General features: G+C 41.2%; 1 protein-coding gene across 1 annotated transcript in view; it reads right to left on the bottom strand.

The window, feature by feature from the left end:
- Positions 1-4,667: 4,667 nt before the first annotated feature.
- The window catches only part of rnf165a (ring finger protein 165a), a 35,435-nt gene continuing 15,769 nt past the window's right edge, over positions 4,668-24,333 (bottom strand). Inside the window, exons 3-8 of the mRNA XM_020515713.2 lie at positions 20,137-20,262; positions 19,665-19,791; positions 17,464-17,568; positions 11,106-11,201; positions 8,084-8,190; positions 4,668-4,785 (exon numbers count right to left, since the gene is read on the bottom strand). Of these exons, the coding sequence (XP_020371302.2) occupies positions 4,668-4,785; positions 8,084-8,190; positions 11,106-11,201; positions 17,464-17,568; positions 19,665-19,791; positions 20,137-20,262 (679 nt within the window). The remainder of the gene's footprint in view (positions 4,786-8,083; positions 8,191-11,105; positions 11,202-17,463; positions 17,569-19,664; positions 19,792-20,136; positions 20,263-24,333) is intronic.

The following is a 24,333-nucleotide window of genomic DNA, read 5'->3' as shown; positions in this document are numbered from 1 at the left end:
CTGATCCATCATACTAATCCTCTGCCTTGAGCCCACACGTAGGACCAACTTAGGCTGCCTGCATCAACAAAGAGATATTCAGGCATCTTTTAAAATGGCTTGGGGTCAGGATTGTGATGGGAAACTGATAGTGGCCCAAAATTTACTGCATGTCTACCTCTGTTCTGCACCTTGACCAAAAGTCCAGCTTCACATACTATCATGCTGCATTCCCATTCCTTCACCAGCCATCCTTAGCCATCTCCTGAATGAGATTGCCCATTTTGTAGCAAATGTTATTACACTGTGGCTGCTTTTGACACATACATACGTTTTCTAGATTGAGACGATCCCAAATTCAAGCTGCGTGAGATCTTTGCAGTAGTGGGCTGAGAAAGATAGAGGAAGAGAGGAAATTTTCATCCCAACTGTTTGTGTTGGAGTCAATGCCCAGCACAGTAAAACAGGGATCAAGTGCAAACTCAGTAAAACATACATTCCACTTAAACAGTAAAGAATTTACATCTTCCACAAACAGTGCATCAATGACTCAACATCTCGTATACTTGGTGATTTTTTTCAAAATAAAAACTCACTCCTTATTTATATTCTTGAGATACAGCTCCATTCCTTTCCACCATATCAGCCTCATCATCAGGAAACTCAGAATATTTTTTGATGAACCTTATGTTACACACACAGTGTCCATTGTATACTAATTGAGGAGTGAATTTTATTTGATTATTGCTCTCTACTGAAAGTATTACCTGTTGCTACTGTAGGGCCTGCATATACAACTTTCCACTTAAAAAGGCAGATGTCCTATCAACTGAGCCATAAAAATCCTGATGCTGCATCAACTGATATTATTGTTGTCTGAGTGTCAACAAGCTATTCAACCATATGAGTGAGTTGTGTCTTATACCAGTCTCAACTAATGCACTTTCCCATAGGAGGTAATCATGTAGTGATCAGGAACAAAGACCCTGGGAATTTTTTTATATCCTTTCATGAGCAGGTTAACCATAGCATTGAATACCAACCAACCAGAACCAGCAAAAAATCTTCCTGTCCTATATCACCAGACAAAACACTTCCCATTCAATTAGATTCACTGCTAAGTTTACAAAAGAAAACTTCCAAGCAGGACTCAGGTATTGAAATAGTTTAGATAAAGCAAACTGGAATATAGCAAGACTGATGAACATTAGTTTCTTTACAATTTTAGTGATATGTCTAAATAAATAAATTATATTTTAATTACAAAAATGTTTAGAATTAAGCACACTCCTGCAATAGCTGCCATTAGTAATAACTTGTGATTGTTAAATATGTAGAGCATCTGATCTGATACACTCCTCAAGTTATCACTATTAACTCTATTGGACATCAAACAAACCTAAGGGATTGCGTCTAGCATTTGCACAAAAATTGATGCAAGACCTTGCAATCAGTGTGATTTTAATGTTTACAGGTCACAAATGCTAGAGCTCTTCCCTATTCTTACCCATACCCTAAAAACAATTACCAACCCTTTACCCACTAATTAATTCTCTCTCTCCTGACAGTCTCCATGACCTGACGAGAAAGAGAAAATTTGTTGTTCTATCAATCTGTTGAATCAGCTTCTTTCTGGGGAGCTTTCTGATCGAGTTGTAGCCAAGAAGTAATGATCAGTGGTGATTTCAGTCAGCCCCACAAGTCAAGCACTAGAACTAGCGCAATATTTACCATTATAGATTTCCAAATATTAAGAATTAGAAACAAACACATAAAATATTTCCATTTTCAATTCTAATCTAGGGTCTGATCAAACCTAATGTTTCTCTTTGCAAATGCTGACTGATCTTGCAGCATTTTCCATTCTTTTTCAATGTGGAGAATGTATCCTGAGGCTTCAATGTTAGTTGAGACAGTTCACTTATTAAGACAGGATCATTTAGTTGTGTACCTGTGATAGTTTAATCTTTTCTTCACTCAATGCCACTCACCCTCCTTCACTGATTTTTCTTGCTCTCTTTTACTCACTGCCTATTACCCTATACCTTTTGTTCTCGTTTTAGTTTGTTAGATTAAAAAGCAAAACCTCAAGGATAATAATGTCTGGATTATAAAACTATAAAACACAGGACCAAAAGCAAGCCATTATTACCTGAGCCATGAGCAAACTGGCATAGGGGTAATAAGATTAGGGAAATTAAGCATGGCTCAAAGTCCAGTGTGGGAAAAGCGAATTTTGGTTCATGAGGCACTTGCATTAGTACTAGGAAAAATGGGATCTGTACCATTAGGACAGTCTACACCTGAACCATACTGTGGCCAGTGTCCTAGTGAGCCTCATGACTAGGGATGTAGGGAGAACTTTAAACTAAATAGTGGGGGCAATGGATCAAATTTGGGAAAACATGGTCAGAGTAGAAATAAGATAAGAGAGAACGGTATTAAAATAGGAAATGATCAATATAATATGGCAAGAAGGAATAGAGAGTAGATTTCCAAGAATAAATCACAAAGGTTACAAAAATAATAAAAGAACAAAACTAAAGGCTCACTATCTGAATACTTTGGAACAAAACATGAATCGATAGCAAAAAATTGAAATAAATAAGTACAATCTGATAGTCATTACAGACACGTGGCTGCAGGATGATATAGATTGGGAAATGAAGAGGGAATGGGAGGGACAGAAAGTTTGGTTGAAATCACAGATTTTCAATTTGCTCAGAAATTGAGATCGAATTCTGGAACATAATTTTCTGGAGCCGCAGCAGAAATCCTGGACACTTAACAATGGATAATCAAGGGCCTTCGCTATAAAGGTACAGACTCTGCTCCACTATTATCCTTTCAAGCAGAAAACACACAATCTTGACTGCACAAGCACAACGATTAGTACATTTTGTTTGAAACAATGGACTGGACTATAGATGTTAAATGAGCAGAGTATTCTACTGAATTGTAGAAAGTTGTTTGCAAAGGAGAAAAGATGATGTTTCGGGTATGGACCCTTCTTCAGAAAAAAAGGGTCCAGACCCGAAATGTCAGCTTTCCTGCTCCTCTGATGCTGCTTGGCCTGCTGTGTTCATCCAGCTCTACACCTTGTCATCTCAGATTCTCATCCATCGGCAGTTCGTACTATCTCTTTACTAAAACTAGTTGTGTTACCCGATCCTGCATTGCCCTGTTTTACAACTTAGAGATTGGGTCATGCAGAGCTCCTTTTCCTGGCTTTGATTTTGTGAAGTTCTACGTCACTAACACCAGAGGGAAGTTCTTTTTCATTCATTCACAGAATGTGGGTGTCGCTGGCCAGGCCAGTATTTATTACCCATCCTTAATTAGACAGAAGGCAAATAGGAGTCAACCACATTGCTCTGGGTCTGGAGCCACATTTGGCCAGACCAGGTAAGGATGGCAGATTCCTCCTCTAAAGGACATTAGAGAACCAGACCAATTTTTCCACAATTGGCAATGGTTTTATGGTTATCATTAGCCTCTTAATTCCAGATATTTATTGAATTCAAATTCCACCATCTGCCATGGCAGGAATCAAACCTAAATCCCCAGAGATTACCAGGGTCTCTGGATTAATGGTCTAGTGATAGTACCACCAGGCCATCACCTCTTGTTACACTTGTCAATGAACAAGAAAAGGCATTTAAGCAGCACCAAAAATCTGAATTTGTGTAGCACCTTTCACATTGTAAAACATCCCAAGGCATCCCACTGCAGAGTAAACAAACAAAATTTTAAATCATGAAATCAGGTGATGACCCCTCACAAGAATGCATCATTGACTTTACCAGAAAACAACTTAATCGCCTGATAACAGATTCTGCTGAGGGCCTTGTACCCACTCCTCTGCACATCCTCAAAGTAAAACAAAAAATATCCTTGAATCATACAAGTTATGTTACATTTTGCTGTCTAAATGCTGTCGTGGATGTTCTATCCATAGCTCCAGGATTCAGCAAGTGTCATTCCACACACCATTTTATTCATGCTTGTTCTTATAAAGCACAATCTATTTCCTAACAAACTCTTTCTAACAGTGTTAGCGAAGACAGAATTAACTACTTTATGTGGGAGATGACAGAATCCATTGCTCTGGAGAAAAAAAGAATTTCTTCCAATTTGTAGGTTCGTATAATTGAAATCTGTCTTCAGGTTTCGTCCTCACAAAGTAAGTTAAGTAACAGTGGAGATCTCAGTTTATGATATCATTAAGGTAGAATTTCAGGATGTCATAGCAAGAAAGTACAATGATTGATTCCCGGATTGCCTCTGATAGACAGTACCAAAGCATAAGCAAGAGACTCACAAGTGTGCAGCTATTTCATTTCCAGCATTGAAAGTTAATGAATAACTTAAGTTAAAATATGCTTGCCCATTAACGATTATAGAAAAAAAATTCTAATATGAATGATAAATCCCACTATCCTCTGGGAGAACCAGCTCCCACAATCCAGTGGGCCATATGGCTATGTCAAACATGCCCTATTCTAAAGTGACTAAAGCCCTCATTTAACACAAGGCCACCACTGCTTGATTCTGATTTTGCAGCTTTAAAAATAGATTACTCAAAAGGCAATGCGTGGTTACAAGGCTAAACTCCCCACCCTCTTGGCATATTGTGGGATAAAGATGTTTTCTGCTCGTGTGGAATTCTGTTGCAATCATTTGCTCGATCAGCTGTCTGGTAAGAGCTGTGCTTCAATGTCTACTCGGCAGATCGGGCACTTTTTACTGGTGGCCAGCCATTGGTCAACACAGACTCGGTGAAAAAGGTGCATACAAGGGAGCCTCCTGAAGAAAACACAAAACAAACTGCTCAGTATGTTACCATCCATGATTTGTGATCTACACACCAAACATTCTCTTTATTGTTTGATTTAAAACTTTTAATTGTCTTCATGCAGTCCTTCATCTTCTGAAGTATACCGCCATATTTTGGCCAAACATGAAATCTTCATTGCAAAATCTGAATAGTATATTCTCAGCTTATTAACCCAATATTCTTCATAAGGACATTACATTATGGGAGCAAGACTAGGACATTAGGTACCTCTCAATAGAGTTGTTCAGAATTTGACAGGGTAAATAAAAAGAAACTGTTTCCATTGAAAGGATGTCCAGGATACAGCTTAAAGGAATTAGGAAAAGAATGAGTAGAAAGATGCACTGAATTTAAAACAGCAATTTGTTCCAATGTGGAATGCTGTACCTCTAAGAGTCATGGTAACAGATTTAGTAATCATTTACGGAAAGGGATTGATAGATCCTTGAGAATGGAAACATTTGTGTACCATGAGGAAAGAATTGGGGTGTGGGAGTAATCAGATAATGCATTCAAAGAGTCAGCATTGACATGATGGGCTGAATAGCTTCTCCAAGTTCTGTGTGATCTCACAATACTTTCAGATTGTTGCCATTATTCTGTCATATTGGTGTCCATTTTATCTGCATTCTCCTAATTCACTTTTAAGTTTGGTGTGAATTTTGAAATCTTCTTCAGTGGAGTTTTGTTTTGGATCATATTTTATATCTTCTTCATAATTGAGAAACTTCAATTAGCTAATCTCAGTGTTCTTCCTGGTTCAAACATGAGCAAGCTCCAATTTATCAACCTTTCATCAGCCTAAATTCAGATTCAAATGGAGATTTCAGATGGAGTTGGCTTTGGGTTTGGAGTGCAGGTAGTATCACATTCAGACTTTGGTTCCAACCAGGTTCTAGATTGGGAGTTTGGTTTGGAGACTTGAATCCAAACATTATGTAATTTCACAGATTGAGAAAGAAAATATAAAGAAACAATAAATCTAGAATAACTCTATTATTCCTACAGGTATCTGCAATTTCTCTACACATCTGTTCCTCTAGTACCTGCTGGTATTTGGGGGGCCTATAATACAGCCCCAACAGAGTGACCATCCCCTTCTTGTTTCTAAGCTCTAACCGTATGGCTTCATTTGATGACCTCTTAAGAATATCCTCGCTAAGCACTGTTGTTACGTCCTCCCTTATCAAAAGGGCAACTCACCCTCCTCACTTACTTGTACTTCTGTCACGTCTGTAGATTCTGAATCGTGCAACATTGAGCTGCTAGTCCTGCCCTTCTCTCAGCCATGTTTCTGTTATGGCTACAAAATTCCAGTCTCCAGAGTCAATCCATGCTCTGAGCTTTTCTGCCTCAACAATCAGGCCTTGTGCATTGAAATAAATGCACTTTAAACCAGAAGTCTTTTCCCTCTCTTTACTGTGCCCCTGGCTATCTTGAATTGTAAACTTTCTCTCAATGGCTTATGTATTTTCCCCAGACTTCTCGATGGCCCCTCTCTTTTTCAGAGTCTCACCCACCTGTCAAACTAGTTTAAACTCTTCCAGGTAACACTAGCCAATCTCCCCACAAGGCTATTTGACCCCCTCTGGTTCAAAGCTTTTAGAGTTTTTCAACGAGGTAACCAAGAAAATAGATGAGGGTAGGGCAGTGGATGTTGTCCAAATGGACGTCAGTAAGGCATTTGACAAGGTCCCGCACGGCAGGCCAGTCATGAAGCTTAGGTTACATGGGATCCAGGGATAGCTAGTTAATTGGATTCAAAATTAGCTCGATGGTAGGAAGCAGAGGGTGATGGTTGAAGGTTGTTTTTCGAACTGGAGGCCTGTGACTAGTGGAGTGCCATAGGGGTCAGTGCTAGGACCTTTGTTATTCGTTATTTACATAAATGATCTGGATATGAATGTACTGGCATGATTAGTAAGTTTGCAGATGATACAAAATTATCGCTGATAGCGAGGAAGGTTATCAAAAATTACAGAGGGATCTTGATCAGATGGGGAAGTGGGCTGAGGATTGGCAAATGCAATTCAATACAGATAAGTGTGAGATGTTGCACTTTGGAAAGTCAAACCAAGGTAGGACTTATACAGTAAATGGTAAGGTCCTGAGGAGTGTTGTGGAACAGAGGGACCTAGGAGTACAAGTACATAGTTCATTGAAAGTGGCGTCACAGGTGGACAGGGTGGTAAAGAAGGCATTTAGCATGCTGGTCTTCATCGGTTGAGGCAATAAGTATAGGAGTTGGGACATTGTGTTACAATTGTATAAGTCGTTGGTAACGCCACACTTAGAGTATTGGGTACAGTTTTGGTCACCCTGTTATGAGAAAGACATAGTTAAACTGGAAAGTGCACAACGAAGATTTACAAGGATATTGCCAGGACTAGTAGGCCTGAGTTATAGGGAAAAGTTAGCCAGGGTAGGACTTTATTCCTTGGAACATAGGAGAATGAGGGTGACCTTATTGAGGTGTATAAAATGAGGGGCATAAATTAGGATCCTTTATTCATTAGCAGGATGAGGGCGTCACTGGCTGGGCAGCATTTATTGCCCATCGGGCATTTGAGAGTTAACCACATTGCTGTGGGTCTGGAGTCACATGTGGGCCAGACCAGGTAAGGATGATAGTTTCCTTCCCTAAAGGGCATTAGTGACTCAAATGGGTTTTTCCCCAAAAATCAACAATGGATTCAATGTCCTCATTAGAATCTTGATCCCAGATATTTTATTGAATTCAAATTCCACCATCTGCCGTGGCAGGATTTGAACCTAAGTCCCGCAGAATGTTATCTAGGTCTCTGGATTAACAGCCCAGCACCTCCCCATATAAATACAAATAGTCTTTTTTCCAGGGATGGGGAATTGAAAACTAGAGGACATAGGTTTAAGGTGAGAGGGAAAAGAATTAAGAAGGACCTGAGGATCAACTTCACGCAGAGTGGTGCATGTATGAAATGGGCTGCCAGAGAAAGTGGTTGAAGTGTGTACAATAGCAACACTTAAAAAACATTTGGATAGGTACATGGATGAGAAAGGTTTAGAGGAATATGGACCAAATGTGGGCAGTTGGAACTAGCCGAGTGTGCACCATTGCCAGCATGGACCAGTTTGGGCCGAAGGGCCTTTTTCCATGCTGTATTACTCTGTGACTCTAACCATGGTTCTATAATACAGTGCATCCATCACTGTCGTAAAATGCCACAATTATCACATTACTCTATGACTCTATTAGCACCTTGCAACTTCTCTCTTTTTATGACCTACCTGACATCTTCTCCCTCCTCCAGCATACATAAACAAATTGTACACTTCTCGTCAAAGTCTGTTTCCTCTTCATCCTCTTTTGGCTCCTTGAGGTTCTGTTGCATTCTCTGCAGACAAAATAATAATAGATAGAGCCAGAGCTTCATTGATACAATGGAGTAAATTGCTATTTCTCTGAAATATAATGAGGAATATTTTGCCATTTTTAAATTAATTTCTACTTCATGCCTTTTATCTTTGGTGTCCTGATTCAATTCCAACATGGCTGATAAGATAGAATAACTCCCCACCATGGAACAGTATCTGCAATATAATCATGATCAAATTGCTAATACAGTTAAAACAAAAATGATACTGACTGCACAAACAGAAATTGCTGGAGGAGCTCAGCAGGTCAGGGAGCATCTGTGGAGAGAAAACAGAGTTAATGTTTTGGGTCCAGTGACACTTCTTCAGAACTGATTGTACCACAATCTGAGTTTTTCCAGCAATTTCTGTTTGGGTTTCTGATTTCCAGCAACCCCAGTTCTTTGGTTTTTATGATACTGACTGTGTTCGAGTGCCTGATAGAAGTATCTGAAACACGTAAATTGAGGACACTCTGTAGCAATCAAATTCTCTAAAAGCAAATCACAAATTGACCAGGTTCAGAGGGATATTTATACTATCCATTTGTATGTTTTCCAAGATGACAAATGTCTGGAAAGCAAAGAAATGCCTGATGGTCATCAATGTGGTATTTTTCCAGATGACCGTTGCTGACATCTAGTGGTATTTGCCAGGATATGGTACTGGGTAACATTTGTTTGAGATAGTTTGCTGTCACCAATCCTCCTTTGTCTGTGTTTTGTTAAGGCCTATCTAGATAATAGAGGCTATACCATTATACAGCTTGACACTATCCAGGACAAAGCAGCCCTCTTGATTGGCACTACATCAACAAGCATCCACTCCCTCCACCACGGACACTCAGTAGCAGCAGTGTGTACTATCTACAAGATGCACTGCAGAAATTCACCAAAGATCCTCAGACAGCACCTTCCAAACCCACGACCACTTCCATCTAGAAGGACAAGGGTAGCAGATATATGGGAACACCACCACCTTCAAGTTCCCCTCCAAGTCATTCACCATCCTGACTTGGAAATGTATCACCATTCCTTTGCTGTCGCTGGGTCAAAATCCTGGAATTCTCTCCCTAATGGCATTGTGGGTCAACCCCCAGCAGGTGGACTGCAGCGGTTCAAGAAGGCAGCTCACCACCACCTTCTCAAGGACAACGAGGGACAGACAAGAAATGCTGGCCAGCCAGCAATGCCCACATCCCACAAGTGAATAGAAAAAAAGTATCTACAGGATACTTAGATTTAAAGCTCTTAGATTTAAAGAAGGTTTATTGCATGAACTTAACTTTTAACTTTTCTAAGCTTCCATCGACTTCTATTGAAGATACCTGGATCTACACCTGAAGGGGTGTAACATGTAAGGCTATGGGCCAGCTGCTGGAAATTGGGATTCAAATGGGCAGCTAGTTTTATATCGTTTATTGACTTCGCACACACTAACGGTTGAATGGTTTCTTTCTGCAGTGTAACTTTTCTACAGATCTAGTATTTTAATGATAGCAATTAGTACAATTATACCTGATAAACATAATTAAGACTTTAAGGAGCTGGTCCAAATACATCTGCTGCCTCCAAAGGGGAGAATAGAACTCCTTGTCTCTACCATAGACTGTAGAATATCACTCACTGACATCAGTAGAATGAGTGCAGCCAATGAAACATGAACAGTAACCCTTCCGACTCAATTTTATGCAACAATCTACAAATAGATAGATGGTCTGAGAAGTGGTGAGTAATATTCACACTTCAAAAGTGCCAGACAATGACCATCTCCAACAAGAAATAATCTAGCCATTGCCCTTCACATTCAATGACATTATCACCATTGAATTACCCACTGCTAATATTTTGGCAATTGACCAGAAACTGAGCTGGACTAGCCATATAAATACTGTGGCTACAAGATTGTGTCAGGGACTCAGAATCTTGCGGTGAGTAACTCACCTCCTGACCCTTCAAATCCCATTCACCATCTACAAGACACAAGTCAGGAGAGTGATGGAATACTCCCCACTTGCCTGGATTGGGGCAGCTCCAACAACAGTCAAGAAGCTTGACGCCATCCAGGAAAAAGTAGACCACTTGATTGGTACCACCTTCAATGTTGACCCCCTTCACATGGATGCATAGTAGCAATAGTGTGTACCATCCACAAGAAGCCCTGCAGAAATTCACCAAGGCTTCTCCATCAATACCTGCCAAACCTTCAACCTCTACCAAGTCCCAAGATTCTATCCAATGTGCTTCTTTAGGACAGGAGGCACAATGAATAATTATTGTGCATTTGAAAAGCTGTGAAGCATTTTAAGATTTCAAAATCGAGGTTCCAATTTAACAGGACATTGATTTGTATACATTGGCCTATTTGCCATACTTTAGAATGGCAGCTATATAATGACAGACTCCACCCAAACACCTTTTATTCAATCTAATTCCAACATCATGGCTCACATTCATCCCACCCATTTTGAATGCTTTATCCTTTTAGCAACTATCTACTAAACATTTTTCATTCCCTATGAAGCCCTCAGAACTGCTAATTTCCTATCTGTTTCTGAAGTCTCCTTATACCTTCATCCTGTCCTCATCCTTTGTTCCTTTCTAAGGTTCTTCCATCTCTCAGACATTTCTTCCATTTCTCATCCAGGCTGCTACTTAGTTCCTTTCTCATTTTCTTTCACACTCATACCCCTACCCCATTCATATTGGCTCCATCACTCTATCCTTCTACTTGATCCCTCACCTCATCATTCGCATTCCTTCACCCAATCCAGTAACAAGCACACCCTTACTGCTTGTCTTTCAATTTTCCACATGTGTCTCCTGTGATCATAAATGAAGGTAGTGCAACAAAACATTAAATGACTCAAGCAGCTATTTGTAAGATCCGTTCTTACCTTCTTGTATTTGTGTGGGAAGGTGCACCTCTCGATCACATTCTGCACGGCTCCACGGTTCACAGTGCCAAGTCTGTCCTCTAGTTGTAACAGTTCCTGAAACCAGCAAGATGCAATATATTATGACATTAACATATTCACAAAGGTTTGAGACTGCCTTGAAATGATAGGTTTGCATAAGGCCTGGCATCAGTGTGGCTTTCACGCCATGTCAATCTGCCATTGTGGATTCAGGGCCAAAAAGATGCCTAGAATAGCAATAATTTTTTGTTTCTCTATGAGTTAAAATCTAGGACTGTTCCAGGACTGTCAGTCACTTATGTGGAACCTGGGGGTGCTTGATGTGAGCAGACACTCATTTTTAAATTTCAATTTTTTTTTACAATTTTAGTAACCTCTTTCATTCTTTAAAGCAAGAGTAAACATCTTGGTCAGGCCAAGAAGTAATATAACTCTTAATATCTTAATGGATTTTTAAAACTACTTTCCATTTACCTGGAAGATAGTTGAGGCAGTCTTACCTAATCACACATCACACCAGGCCAGTAGTTTATTCAGAGTGACAGCAACTTAGAAATTATCATGTTCATGGAGCACTTTTTAAAGAATTTGTTTTAACTAATTTATTCACAGGATGATAGTATGATAGGTTAAGCCAGCATTTATTGCCCATCCCTAATTGCCTAGAGGGCAGTTCAGAGTCAACCACATTGCTGTGGGTCTGGAGTCACATGTAGGCCAGACCAGGTAAGGATGGCAGTTTCCTTCCCTAAAGGACATTGGTGGACCAGGTGGGTTTTTCCTGACAATCAACAATGGATTCATGATCATCATTGGACTGTTAATTACAGATTTTTTCTGAATTCAAATTTCACCATCTGCAATGGCAGGATTTGAACTCAGAAAATTACCTGGGCCTCTGGATTAATAGCCTAGTAACAATACCACTAGGTTATTGCCTCCCCATCAGTTTGATTATCTGTGTCTATACATTTCAAAGCTATACATATCCAGGGTGATACATGTGACCATAATACCATAAAATATAGAAGGACAATCAGGCCATTCGGGCCATCGAGTTTGCACCACTGTTCGATCATGGCTGACATATTTCTCAACCTCATTCTCTTGCCTTTACCGTGTAACCCTTGATCCACTTATTAATTAAGAACCTGTCTCTGTCATAATAACACTCAATGACTTGGCCTCCACAGCCTTCTGCAAAAATAAGTTCCACAGATTCACCACCGCCTGGCTGTAAAAATTCTTCGTCATTTCAGTTCTAAAGGGTCATCCCATCACTCTGAGGCTGTGCCCTCTGATCCTAGTCTCTCCTACCAGTGGGAAAATCTTCTCCATGTCCACTCTATCTGGGTCTCTATCCAGGCAATCCTCTTTTCATGCCAGTACCTTGCCCCTAACACCATAGGCTCTTATCTTATTGACCAGACATCTTAAGGGCATCTTATCAAAGGCCTTCTGGAAAACCGAATAGATCAAGTCCACTGGTTCTCCTTTATCTAACTTGCTCATTACCTCCTCAAAGAATTCTAACAGATCTGTCCCTTTGATAAAGCCATGCTTATAGCCCTAGTATACCATGCACTTCCAAGTATTCCACTATCTCATCCTTAATAATGGTCTCTAAAATCTTACCAGCTACTGAGGCCAGCCTAACTAGCCCATAATTTCAAGTCATCTGCCTCACTCCCTGGTTAAATAAGGTGTTACATTAGCCATTTTCCAGTTCTCTGCAAGCCTGAAAAATTACCACTAATGCCCCTCTAATCTCCTCAGCTATCTCCATTAAACCCTAGGGTGCAGTCCATCTGGTTCAGACGATTTATCCACCATCAGACTTATCAGTTTCCCCAGCACCTTCCCCTTAGTGATGACGACCATGTGCACCTCTGCCCAGACTCTCTTGAAGTTCTGGTATGCTCCTGGTGTCTTCCATTATGAAAACTGATACAAGGTACCAATTCAGTTCCTCCACCATTTCTTTGTTCCCCAATACCACCTCTCCTGCTTCATTTTCCAGCAGTGTAATGTCCACTCATTCCGATCTCTTACCTTTTACATTTCTAAAAAAAAACTCTTGCAATCTTCTTTATGTTACTAGCTAGCTTACCTCATGTTTCATCTTCTCCCCACCTTTATTACTTTTTCCTTGTCTTCTGCTGGTTTTTTACAGGCTTCCCAATCTTCTGATTTCCCACTAATCTTTACCACATTGTATTCTTTTTCTTTTGCTTTTATGCCGTCCCTGACTTCCCTAGTCAGTCCTGGTTGCCTCATCCTCCCTTTCGTATGTCTGTTCTTTCTTAGGATGAATTTCTGCTGTGCCTCCAAAATTACCCCCAGAAACTCCTGCCATTGCTGCTCCCCATCTTCCCTGCTAGGCTCCCTTTCCAACCAATTCTGGCCAGCTTCTCCCTCAGATCTTTGAAGTTACCTTTACTCAGTTGTATAATTGTTACAAATGAATCAATCTTTCCCTCTCAAACTGCAAGGTGAATTCTATTGTGTTATGGTCACTGGCCCCCGAGGAGTTCCTTCAGCTTTGGGTCCCTAATCAAGTCTGTCTCATTATACATCACCAAGTCCAGAATTGCCTGTTCCCTAGTGAGCTCTAGACATTCCATGAATTTCTTTTCTTGGGATCCACTACCATATTTAGAGCTTTACATAACCATGGCTGTCAACAGTGAAAAATTTAGTCTGAAAACAATAAATGCTAGAGATCACAGCAGGTCAGACAGCATCCATGGAGATAGAGCAAGCTAACATTTTGAGTCTAGATCCCTCTTCATCAGAGTTGAAGTGACATGCGGAGGGGACAGCATTTATGCTATAGTTTGCGTGTGGGAGTTTGTGGGGGGGGTGTTGGCTAGTGGGTATAGGGTGCTGGAGAAGAAAAGATGTTGATAGTACAGATTAAGTGATCAGAATAGCAGAACGTGGTGTGTCTCCTGCCAGACTTGAAAGGGCAGTAAAAAGGATGGGGTGAGGGGAGGATATGATAACAGGCCAAAAAAAAGAGAAGAAATGCTTCACAATTTAAAGGTGTTGAACTCAATATTGAGTTCAGAAGGCTGTAAACTGCTTAGTCTGAAGATGAGATGTTTTTCCTCCAGTTTGCGCTGTGAGTCAATGGAACACTGCAGCATGCTGAGGACAGACACATGGGCACGCAAGCAGGATGTTGTGTTAAAATGACCAGCTACAGGAAGGTCGGGGTCCTGATGGCACACAGAGCGGAGGTGTTCTGCAAAACTGTCACCCAGCCTGTGTTTGGTTTCTCCACTGTAGAGTAGGCCACATTGGGTGCAGTGAATACAATACACAAGATTGGAGAAGGTACAGGTGAAATTCTGCTTCACCTGGAAAGACTGTTTAGGCCTTTGGAAAGTAAGCAGGGAGGAGGTGAAGGGGCAGGTGTGGTTTTGGTTTTACACACTGATTTTGATTTTACACCCTGAATTTTTCTAATTCTATCAAGATGTTAACCTCCTGTTGGTCCATTGTATTTTCTCCTTCATAACTTCTTCATAAACAATTTGTTCTTTCTGTTTTCATTAAAGGATGGACCTCTCGTACTTGGTACAAAAACAGAAATTGCTGCTGAAACTCAGTAGCTCTGGCAGCATCTGTGGGAGGAAAGCAGGGTTAACATTTCGAGTCCAGTGACTCTTCATCAAAACCCAGCACCACACTCAAAATATTAACTCTGCTTTCTTCCTACAGATGCTGCCAGACCTGCTGAGTTTCACCAGCAATTTCTGTTTGTGTTTCAGATGTCCATTATTAGCAGTTCTTTGTTTCATTTTACTCTTCCATTTGGTGTTTCAGTGGTTGTTTGGTCTCCTCTATTTTCTTTGATCAGGACATATGCCGACCCTGGAATAAATGAAGTTGATCACTGACACATTGATGTGATCTGAATTTTGAACTCCAATCCTTCATTGCATGCAGTTTGTGATCTTGTTCTTGCTTTGTTCTTCACACCCCAACAATGTCACTGGCAATACAGAATTATTCTGGTACAGTGACGTAATGAGGTCCATGTGACCTTGAAAGAACATATAGCCCAAATGGCAATCAATGAAAACAGTGTCATCGAAATGGGCTACTGAGTAGTGAGCTCTTGGGACTTCTCCTCAAGATGTTTTGACTCGTCACCATGCTTGGCATCAAATGTCAGGAGGCACTTCGCACCTGCAAATCTCAGATTTAGCTTCTTCTAAAGTGGGTATTTTGTGAGGGTGCCATTTCAAAGCTGTGTTTAGGCGTTGGGATTTGATATGTACTTTCAGAGATCCATTCTTCTTTTTATGTATATTATTGAGCTACACCAGTCTGTGTACTCCTGTACTCTTTTGATGAATTCATCTTGCTCGTATTTAGCTCGTTCCTCAAATTGTCTTTGAAGTGGAACCTGCATTTATATGGTGAGTCCATGGATAGGTTTGCATTCTTCAAATACCATGTTGCAGCTTCCTTGAAACTGCCTATTTCATCAAAACACTCAAAACATTTTGATGCTAAGTCATGAATCGAAATGATAGGTGATATTTCTGAGCTTGATCTGTTGTCTGATGCCCAACTGATTCCACAGATTGTGACAGCGTTAAGTCAGGGCATTGCAGGGAGCTCTGGAAATTATTGATCCAGCAGTGTCCAGGCAGATTGATCATATATGCCTTCCAACAATATAGATGGTGTATGTGGAATTGGAAAACCATTACATGCTGGAGGTTTTATCTTCATTGGTTTCACCATGTATTCCTATTTCTGCAGACATTGGCCAAATCTTTGGGGCTGCAAGGTGCAATGTATCAAAGGCTACCACGGAGTTCCAATCAAGTTCTAACAGCTAGGAGGCCCTCATAAACTGTTTGGTTATTCTTTTAAGAGACGGCGAGGCCTAACTATCTGTTCTTGTACACCAACCCTGTGGATGAAATATGTTTTCCTCCTGCCATTCCCACAAGTCCCTTAATACCCCACCATTCTCTACTCCTTCTACAGGCATTTTCCTCCCCTTCAGACCTCCCCCACCATGTCTCACCCAAGCCAGAAACATCTTACCTCCCACCCACTGACATGCCCCACCAACATGCATCTCCTCCGTCATTAGGCATCTCCCCTGCCCATCACCCCCCACAACAGGCATTTGCTCCTCTCCACAGACATATTTTTGTGCCCAGAGACATTTCCATCCCCTTCCCCAACAGTCATCTCCTTCCCCACATACAGTCATTCTCTTCCCCCACAGAAGGTTGTACCCATTCACATTCACAGGCATTTCCTCCCCTTGCTCTCTCAACCAACTTCCTTCCCCACCCACTTTCACAGTTGTGGGATATCAGCAACTTTCAAGCAGCAAAACGGGGCCACAATTGTAAAACTTTTGTGGAGCACTGCATTAAGCAAACCATAATGGCTTACTTTTCTACATCAAATGCACCTGAATCTTGAAACCACAGTTCTGAAAACTGGCTAATTGTTTTAAATTCTGTTAGGAGGTCTGCTGTGTCCCAATTAAAACTAGGGAACTTTATGGCCATTTTGATGAAATACCTTAAATCTAACCTTGCTTGCTATTGATCTAGGGCACTCCCTGATTACTTACCTTTCTCAAGTGAGTTAAACTGACATTCTGATAGGAATTTGTCTGCTTGCCAGTTTGCTGTGTTTTCAACACTCTTTGATAATGTAAACAATGATATCGAAAGTTGTCTCAAGCATTTTAGCACAATTTAAGACTGTTGACCATGTAAAAACTGAAATAACTGTGGATGCTGTAAATCAGGAACAAAAACAAAGTTGCTGGAAAAGCTCAGCAGGTCTGGCAGCATCTGTGAAGAAAAAAACAGAGTTAACATTTCGGGTCTGATGACCCTTCCTCAGAACTGTTGACCATATGTTTGACCTGTAGATTAACTTGCTTGCTGACTGGTTAAGCACAATAGGTCTCAGCAACATGATGCTTTCCAAAGATTTTCACTATTTCATATTAAACATAATGATCTACTCATCAATCACTCAACAAGGATTCAGAGTGTTATATTGTTTAAAACATTAAAACACATAATAAAGTTATACAGTAGACATTACAGTAAAGAAACTGATTTCTGTTTGAGAAATTTCAAACCCATTGCAGACCAACTGGCAGGCAGAGTCACAATATTGTATTCACACTGTATACTCCTTAAAGCTTAAGTTTCTTAAAGACAAGGTATGCATACCAGGAAGGGAAATCTTGTGCAAACCTAAGTTGGTCATATATGATGTAAAATTTCAAAGGCAACAAATAAGCAAACTTGCGAGTATCCTTGAACATAACATGACGCACCTCATAACTTTCCCTAACGGCAGGGCTCTGCCGACCCCCATTTAACCCTTGGAGAGCCAGTAGATGAAGATGCGGATAAGGGTAATTCCTCAAGTCAGGAATAATCTGGAAAACACAGATTTTTATTATTGAGGATGAATAAATAACCATCTACTGAGCTTTAGAGATCAGAAAGGTCCCATATTTAATTTGTGATCTGAACTGAGGTAACTATTCTCAGCACAGGCAGTCGTTAGAGAATTTTATCTTATTTGCCAAATTTCACACCCACTCCTATCTCCACCAATTGGCAACTACTTGCAGAGTGTATGATTCCTTAGTCCAGTCTTCAGCTGTGATATTTTTACCAAAGGCAGAGGTGGGTAGGTATTGCAGCTGAGCTCAATCCTGTCCACAAGTTGACAAACACACATTTCTAGCAAGGTCCAAAATAGCAACAGGAAACCTGACTCAATCATTCTCTCCAACTGTGGATTTCCAAACAAAGGGTATTTTTCTTTATTCCTTTTCGTGGGAAATAGGCATCACTGGCAAGTGAGCATTTATTGCCTAAACCTAGTTACCTTTGAACTAAAGTTGAATCAGAGATAGTAGGAACTGCAGATGCTGGAGAATCCGAGACAACAAGTTGCAGAGCTGGATGAACACAGCAGGCCGAGCAGCATCATAGGAGCAGAAAGGCTGACGTTTCGGGCCTAGACCCTTCATCAGAAAAGGGGGAGGGGAAGGGGGTTCTGAAATAAATAGGGAGAGAGTGGGAGGCGGATAGAAGATGGATAGAGGAGAGGATAGGTGGAGAGGAAACAAACAGGTCGAAGAGGCGGGGATGGGGCCACTAAAGGTGAGTGTAGGTGGGGAGTTAGGGAGGGGATAGGTCAGTCCAGGGAGGATGGACAGGTCAAGGGGGCGGGATGAAGTTAGTCGGTAGGAGATGGGGGTGCGGCTTGAGGTGGGAGGAGGGGATAGGTGGGAGGAAGAACAGGTTAGGGAGGCGGGGACGAGCTGGACTGGTTTTGGGACACGGTAGGGGGAGGGGAGATTTTGAAGCTTGTGAAATCCACATTGATACCATTGGGCTGCAGGGTTCCCAAGCAGAATATGAGGTGCTGTTCCTGCAACCTTCGGATGGCATCGTTGTGGCACTGCAGGAGGCCCAGGATGGACATGTCGTCCGAGGAATGGGAGGGGGAGTTGAAATGGTTCGCGACTGGGAGGTGCAGTTGTTTATTGCGAACCGAGCGTAGGTGTTCTGCAAAGCGGTCCCCGAGCCTCCGCTTGGTTTCCCCAATGTAGAGGAAGCCACAACGGGTACAGCGGATGCAGTATACCACATTGGCAGATGTGCAGGTGAATATCTGCTTGATGTGGAAAGTCTTCTTGGGGCCTGGGATGGGGGTGAGGGAGGAGGTATGGGGGCAGGTGTAGCACTTCCGGCGGTTGCAGGGAAAAGTGCCGGGTGTGAGTTGCATGCTAGGCCATATCAGAGCACAATTAAGTGTCAGTCACTTTGCTGTGGGTCAAGTGTCATATGCAAGCTAAACTAAATAAAGGCCGCAGATTTTTCCAGCAATCAATGATAGTTTCGTGGTCACCATTACTGAGATTAGCTGTCAGTTCTAGGTTTTATGAATTTCATTAACCATAGTAGAATTTGAACCTGTGTCCCCAGAATATTAGCCTGGATTTTCCTCATCATGCAACATGTTCAATATACCACTGTCAGCATCTCCCCTTTACATAACCTCCTAATGCCAAATTACCCAAGACAGTCAGACTCAACCTGGATTAGAAACTAAACATGTGACCTGTAGATCTTATAGACTGGCGCTACCAAATTGTTAAGGCATCGGGGAGCTGCAAAAGTTGAAATGACACTGTTTTATTGTAAATCCATGTTTACTATTTGCTTGCAGCTTCATGATAAGCCACATGGCACTGCATTGAAATATGTTGCCATGATGTAAGGGGAATGCACCTACTGACTTTTCTCCTGACGGGCATACAACAAGCCTCAGGGCCCTTGTGTGCAGTGGTACTGCCCCCTACTTCCAGGCCAGGAGGCCTGGGTTCAAGTCCCACCTGCTCCAGAGGTATTTAATAAAATTTCTGAATAGGTTGATGAGGAAAATATCTGTGACAGCAATAATGGAAGAGTAGCCAACATTGAGCATAAGCCAGAACAGAGCAAAGTACATCCTTACCACAGATGCCGAAGACATACTTCGAGAGAAATGATGTATCCTGGTTGTTGCTAGGTAATGATGTAAACGATGTACATGGAGGGCCTGGTACTGAGTATGGGGCAAACCAGCCTCTACACTGATATCCCTTCAAAAATAACAAATAGGCATCAAGAGAAAATCAGTAACTGCAAAGATGTAAATATTGTGTTTTTTAAGATTTTGTCAATTCTGAAGCTAACTCTTGGCTAGGAAAACATCAGGATGTAAACTTCCTGCTGTGAATACATCATCTACGCTGAACCATAAAGAATATAAACATGGATATCAAACAATTAGCATTTGTGTATGAATGGTGCAAGTTCCATTCATCAGCCTTCACAAAATTTTATCTTGGATCAGAGGACAGAAAAGCACAAGATCTACTAATGCCTCCAGTCTCGCCTAGTCGTCATCAAATCAGTATGGCCTGTGAAACATCCCTGGGACTTACCAGTCAGTGCCTTCAGTCAGGTACCTGGGCTGTGTTCCCACTGCTGAACCAGGATGGAGGTGGTTACTGAAATCAAAACCTGCTCGGAGACGGTGGGGGTAAGGAGGAGCCCTTTCCTGTGTCCGTCTACAAAGTAACAGAACAACACTAGAGGAAGCTACATCAAGGGCAGACAAGAATCATTCAGGCAAATCTAACTCCATTTTCTATTAGCTCAACCCATTGACATCTACCCAAAAATGAATCATATCAAAAAAATATTCAAGTGCCTATAAGGGGTTGAGTGGCATTAGACATTTAGAAAACCTAATCTTTTATTTCTGGAACTTCGGTTAGATGAACACCCAAACTAATGAATATAATTCTTTTCTCTGAAACTTCTGTGCCTAAACAGTATTTGAGCAGTTTTAACCCAGATTCTAATCAACACAGAAAGATTCAACACTAGAATTCAACACTGGCCAATACTTACGCAGTCAACAGACTGATCCTTGAGATGACAGGTTTATCCAACAAGGAAAGATTAGGTTGTCTGGGCCTTTATTTACAGGAATTTAGAATGATGAGAGGGAATCTCATTGAACTGTGTAAAGTTCTGACAGGCTGGACAGATCAGATGCAGGGATGATATTTTCCCTGGCCTGGAGTGGGTCTACAACAAGAGGCCACACTCTTACAATAGGCAGTAGGACATTTAGGACAGAGATGAGGAGAATTTTTCTCTCAGAAGGTGATGAATCTGTGGAATTCTCTACCACAAAGGGCTGTGGAGGCCAAGTTGCTAAATATATTTAAGAAAGAAATGAATAGAATTCTCGAGACTGAAAGTGTCAAAGAGTATGGGGAGAGAACAGGAATATGGCATTGAGATAGAGAATCAACCATGATCATACCGAATAGCTGAACAGGTTTGATGGGTTGAATGGACTACTTCTGTTCCTATTTTCTATGTTTCCATTTTTTCTCAATATAATATCAGTTGTGAGTTAAATATGGTTCTTGGAAACAATGCTTTAAGATTTATTGAGAGCATGTAGTTTGGAGAATTTATTCTGCATTCTATCTGTGAACGTGGTCTAGGAATTCTGAATCTGACACTGAATGAAGGGATGTACAATGTTGAAGTGTTCCATTTTCTCACAGGCAGGCATAAGACTCACTAAATAATCAATAGGAAAACATTAAAGACTCAAATTACTCAATTGACTGTGACCAGTATGATTGAAGAGTCAAAAGAGTGTTTCTGTTGATGCTTTATAAAATCAAAAAATCTAAATTTGCACTGTGGAAGACTAAATTTGTTCATCTAAAATTCCATTCCATGCCATTTTATTTTCATGGATTAAAATTATACTTTTGAGGAGCATTTTGGGCATGGCCCATTATTAATAAATGGATGCCAACATCCAAGGAATAAATAAATCAAAAAATACTCAGTTTGCTAAGCTTACAATTTCTGGTGTTTTTCAATATAATTTAAAATTAAATTCCATTGCATTTTCACCTTTTCAAAATTCTACAGGTTGACCATCCTCTCAGTGAAGAAATGTTGCCCCATCTCAGTCCTGAATAGCCTATTCTGTATCCTGAGACTGTGACTCCTTGTTCCAAACTTCCCAACCAGGGGAAACATCCTCTCTGCATCCAATCTGTCCAGCCCCATTAGAATTTTATATGTTTCAATCAGATCCCTTCTCATTCTTCTAAACTCTAGTGAATATAGGCCCAGTTGAACCAATCTTTCTCGAAACAAACCTGCCATCCCAGTATCAGCCTAGTGGACCTCCACTGCATTCCCCCTATGACAAATATAGCCTTTCTTAGGCAGGGATACCAAAACTGTACACAATACTCCAGGTATAGTCTGCATATTTGCAGTAAGATATCCCTACTTCTGAGCTTAAATCCTCTTGCAATGAAGACAATACCATTTGCCTTCCTAATTACTTGCTGCACCTGCTAGTCTACTTTCACTGACTGATACAAGGATACCCAGATCCCTTTGCACATCCACATTTCCCAATATACCGCCATTTAAATAATGTACTATTTCTGTTTTTCACACCATTTCACACCACTTATTGGCCTCAGAAGAGCAGTTTCTCTTGCATTGTGCAATTATTTTATATCATTTTCCACATTTTGGTAGTTTGTCTCAATTAAACACAGAATTCTTTGTAATTGGTAATATGGTCCCCTGACTAATGGCTTCGATCTCAATCTCAGCTATTGTTTAATTCTCCCACCCTGAATAACAAAGATATTGAAAATGAGCCTAACATTTCCCATAGGTGCTGACTGCCCTGTAAAAATGCAGTCAAGCTCACCAATAGAATAAACTTAAAGATGTAGTAGCTTAATGCACAAAGCATTCAAAATAAGGTAGACAAACAAATTGAGGTAAATGAATGTGATCTCATAGCCATTACAGAAGCATGGTTACAAGGACATCAAAACGGGGGGCTTAACTTTGATGAATATTTGACCTTGCGGAGCAACAGAAGGGATAGAAAAGATAGTGCGGTAGCACTGATAATAAAAAAATGAATTGAGGACGGTTGAGAGATGATTTAGATCAGATAATGTGGGGAGATAAAAAACAGCAAGGGAAAGAAGACATTGGCAGGAGTACAGAGCACCAAACAGCAGCCATTCTGTGGGAAAGGCTACATATCAACATAGAAACATAGAAGATAGAAGCAGGAGGAGGCCATTCAGCCCTTTAAGCCTGCTCCACCATTCATCACGATCATGGCTGATCATCCAACTCAATAGCCTAATCCTGCTTTCTCCCCATAACCTTTGATCCCATTCACCCCAAGTGCCTCTTGAATACATTCAAAATTTTGGCATCAACTATTTCCTGTGGTAATGAATTTCACAAGCTCACCGCTCTTTGGGTGAAGAAATGTCTCCTCATCTCCGTCCTAAATCGTCTACCCCAAATCCTCGTACTGTGACCCCTGGTTCTGGACACACCCACCATTGGGAACTTCCTCCCTGCATCTACCCTGTCTAGTCCTGTTAGAATTTTATATGTCTTTGTGAGATCACCCCCTCATTCATCTGAACTCCAGCGAAAATAATCCTAGCCTAATCAATCTCTCCTCATATGTCAGTCCCGCCATCCCCAGAATCAGCCTGGTAAACCTTCACTGCACTCCCCTAAGAGCAAGAGCATTCTTCCTCAGAAAAGGAGACGAAAACTGCAGACAACATTCCAGGTGTGGCCTCACCAAGGCCCTGTATAACTGCAACAACACATCCCTGCTCCTGCACTCGAAACCTCTCGCAATGAAGGCCAACATACCATTTGCCTTCTTTACCGCCTGCTGCACCTGCATGCTTACCTTCAGCAACTGGTGCACAAGGACACCCAGGTCCCACTGCACACTCCCCTCTCCCAATTTATAGCCATTCAGGTAGTAATCTGCCTTCTTGTTTTTGCTTCCTAAGTGAATAACCTCACCTTTATCCAAATTATACTGCATCTGCCATTGATTTGCCAACTCACCCAACCTATCCAGATCATGCTGAAAAAATCTTTGCATCCTCGTCACAGTTCACCCTCCCACCCAACTTAGTATCATATGCAAACTTTGAGATGTTACATAGAACATAGAACAGTACAGCACAGTACAGGACCTTCGGCCCACGATGTTGTACCGAACTTTTACCCTAAACCTAAGGTCTATCTAATCTCCACCGCTACCTTATACTATCATCCATATGCCTATCTAATAGCCACCTAAATGCCCCTAATGAGGCCGACTCTACTACCCTCTCCGGCAATGCATTCCATGCCCCTACTACTCTCTGAGTAAAGAACGTACCTCTGATGTCTCCCCGATATCTACCTCCTTTCACTTTAAAACTATGTCCCCTCGTAAAAGCTACCTCCAACCGAGGAAAAAGTCTCTGGCTGTCTACTCTATCTATACCTCTGATCATTTTGTACACCTCTATCAAGTCACCTCTCATTCTTCGTCGTTCTAAAGAGAAAAGCCGTAACTCTCTCAACCTTTCCTCGTAAGACCTTCCCTCCATTCCAGGCAACATCCTGGTAAATCTGATGAAGGGTCTAGGCCCGAAACGTCAGCCTCTCTGCTCCTATGATGCTGCTTGGCCTGCTGTGTTCATCCAGCCCTGCACCTTGTTGTCTCGGATTCTCCAGCATCTGCAGTTCCTACTATCTCT

This window comes from Rhincodon typus, chromosome 1, assembly GCF_021869965.1.
Source record: "Rhincodon typus isolate 14 chromosome 1, sRhiTyp1.1, whole genome shotgun sequence".
Lineage (NCBI taxonomy): Eukaryota > Metazoa > Chordata > Chondrichthyes > Orectolobiformes > Rhincodontidae > Rhincodon > Rhincodon typus.
Note: the sequence above shows the minus strand (reverse complement) of the source record. Positions and strands in the feature narration are given on the sequence as shown.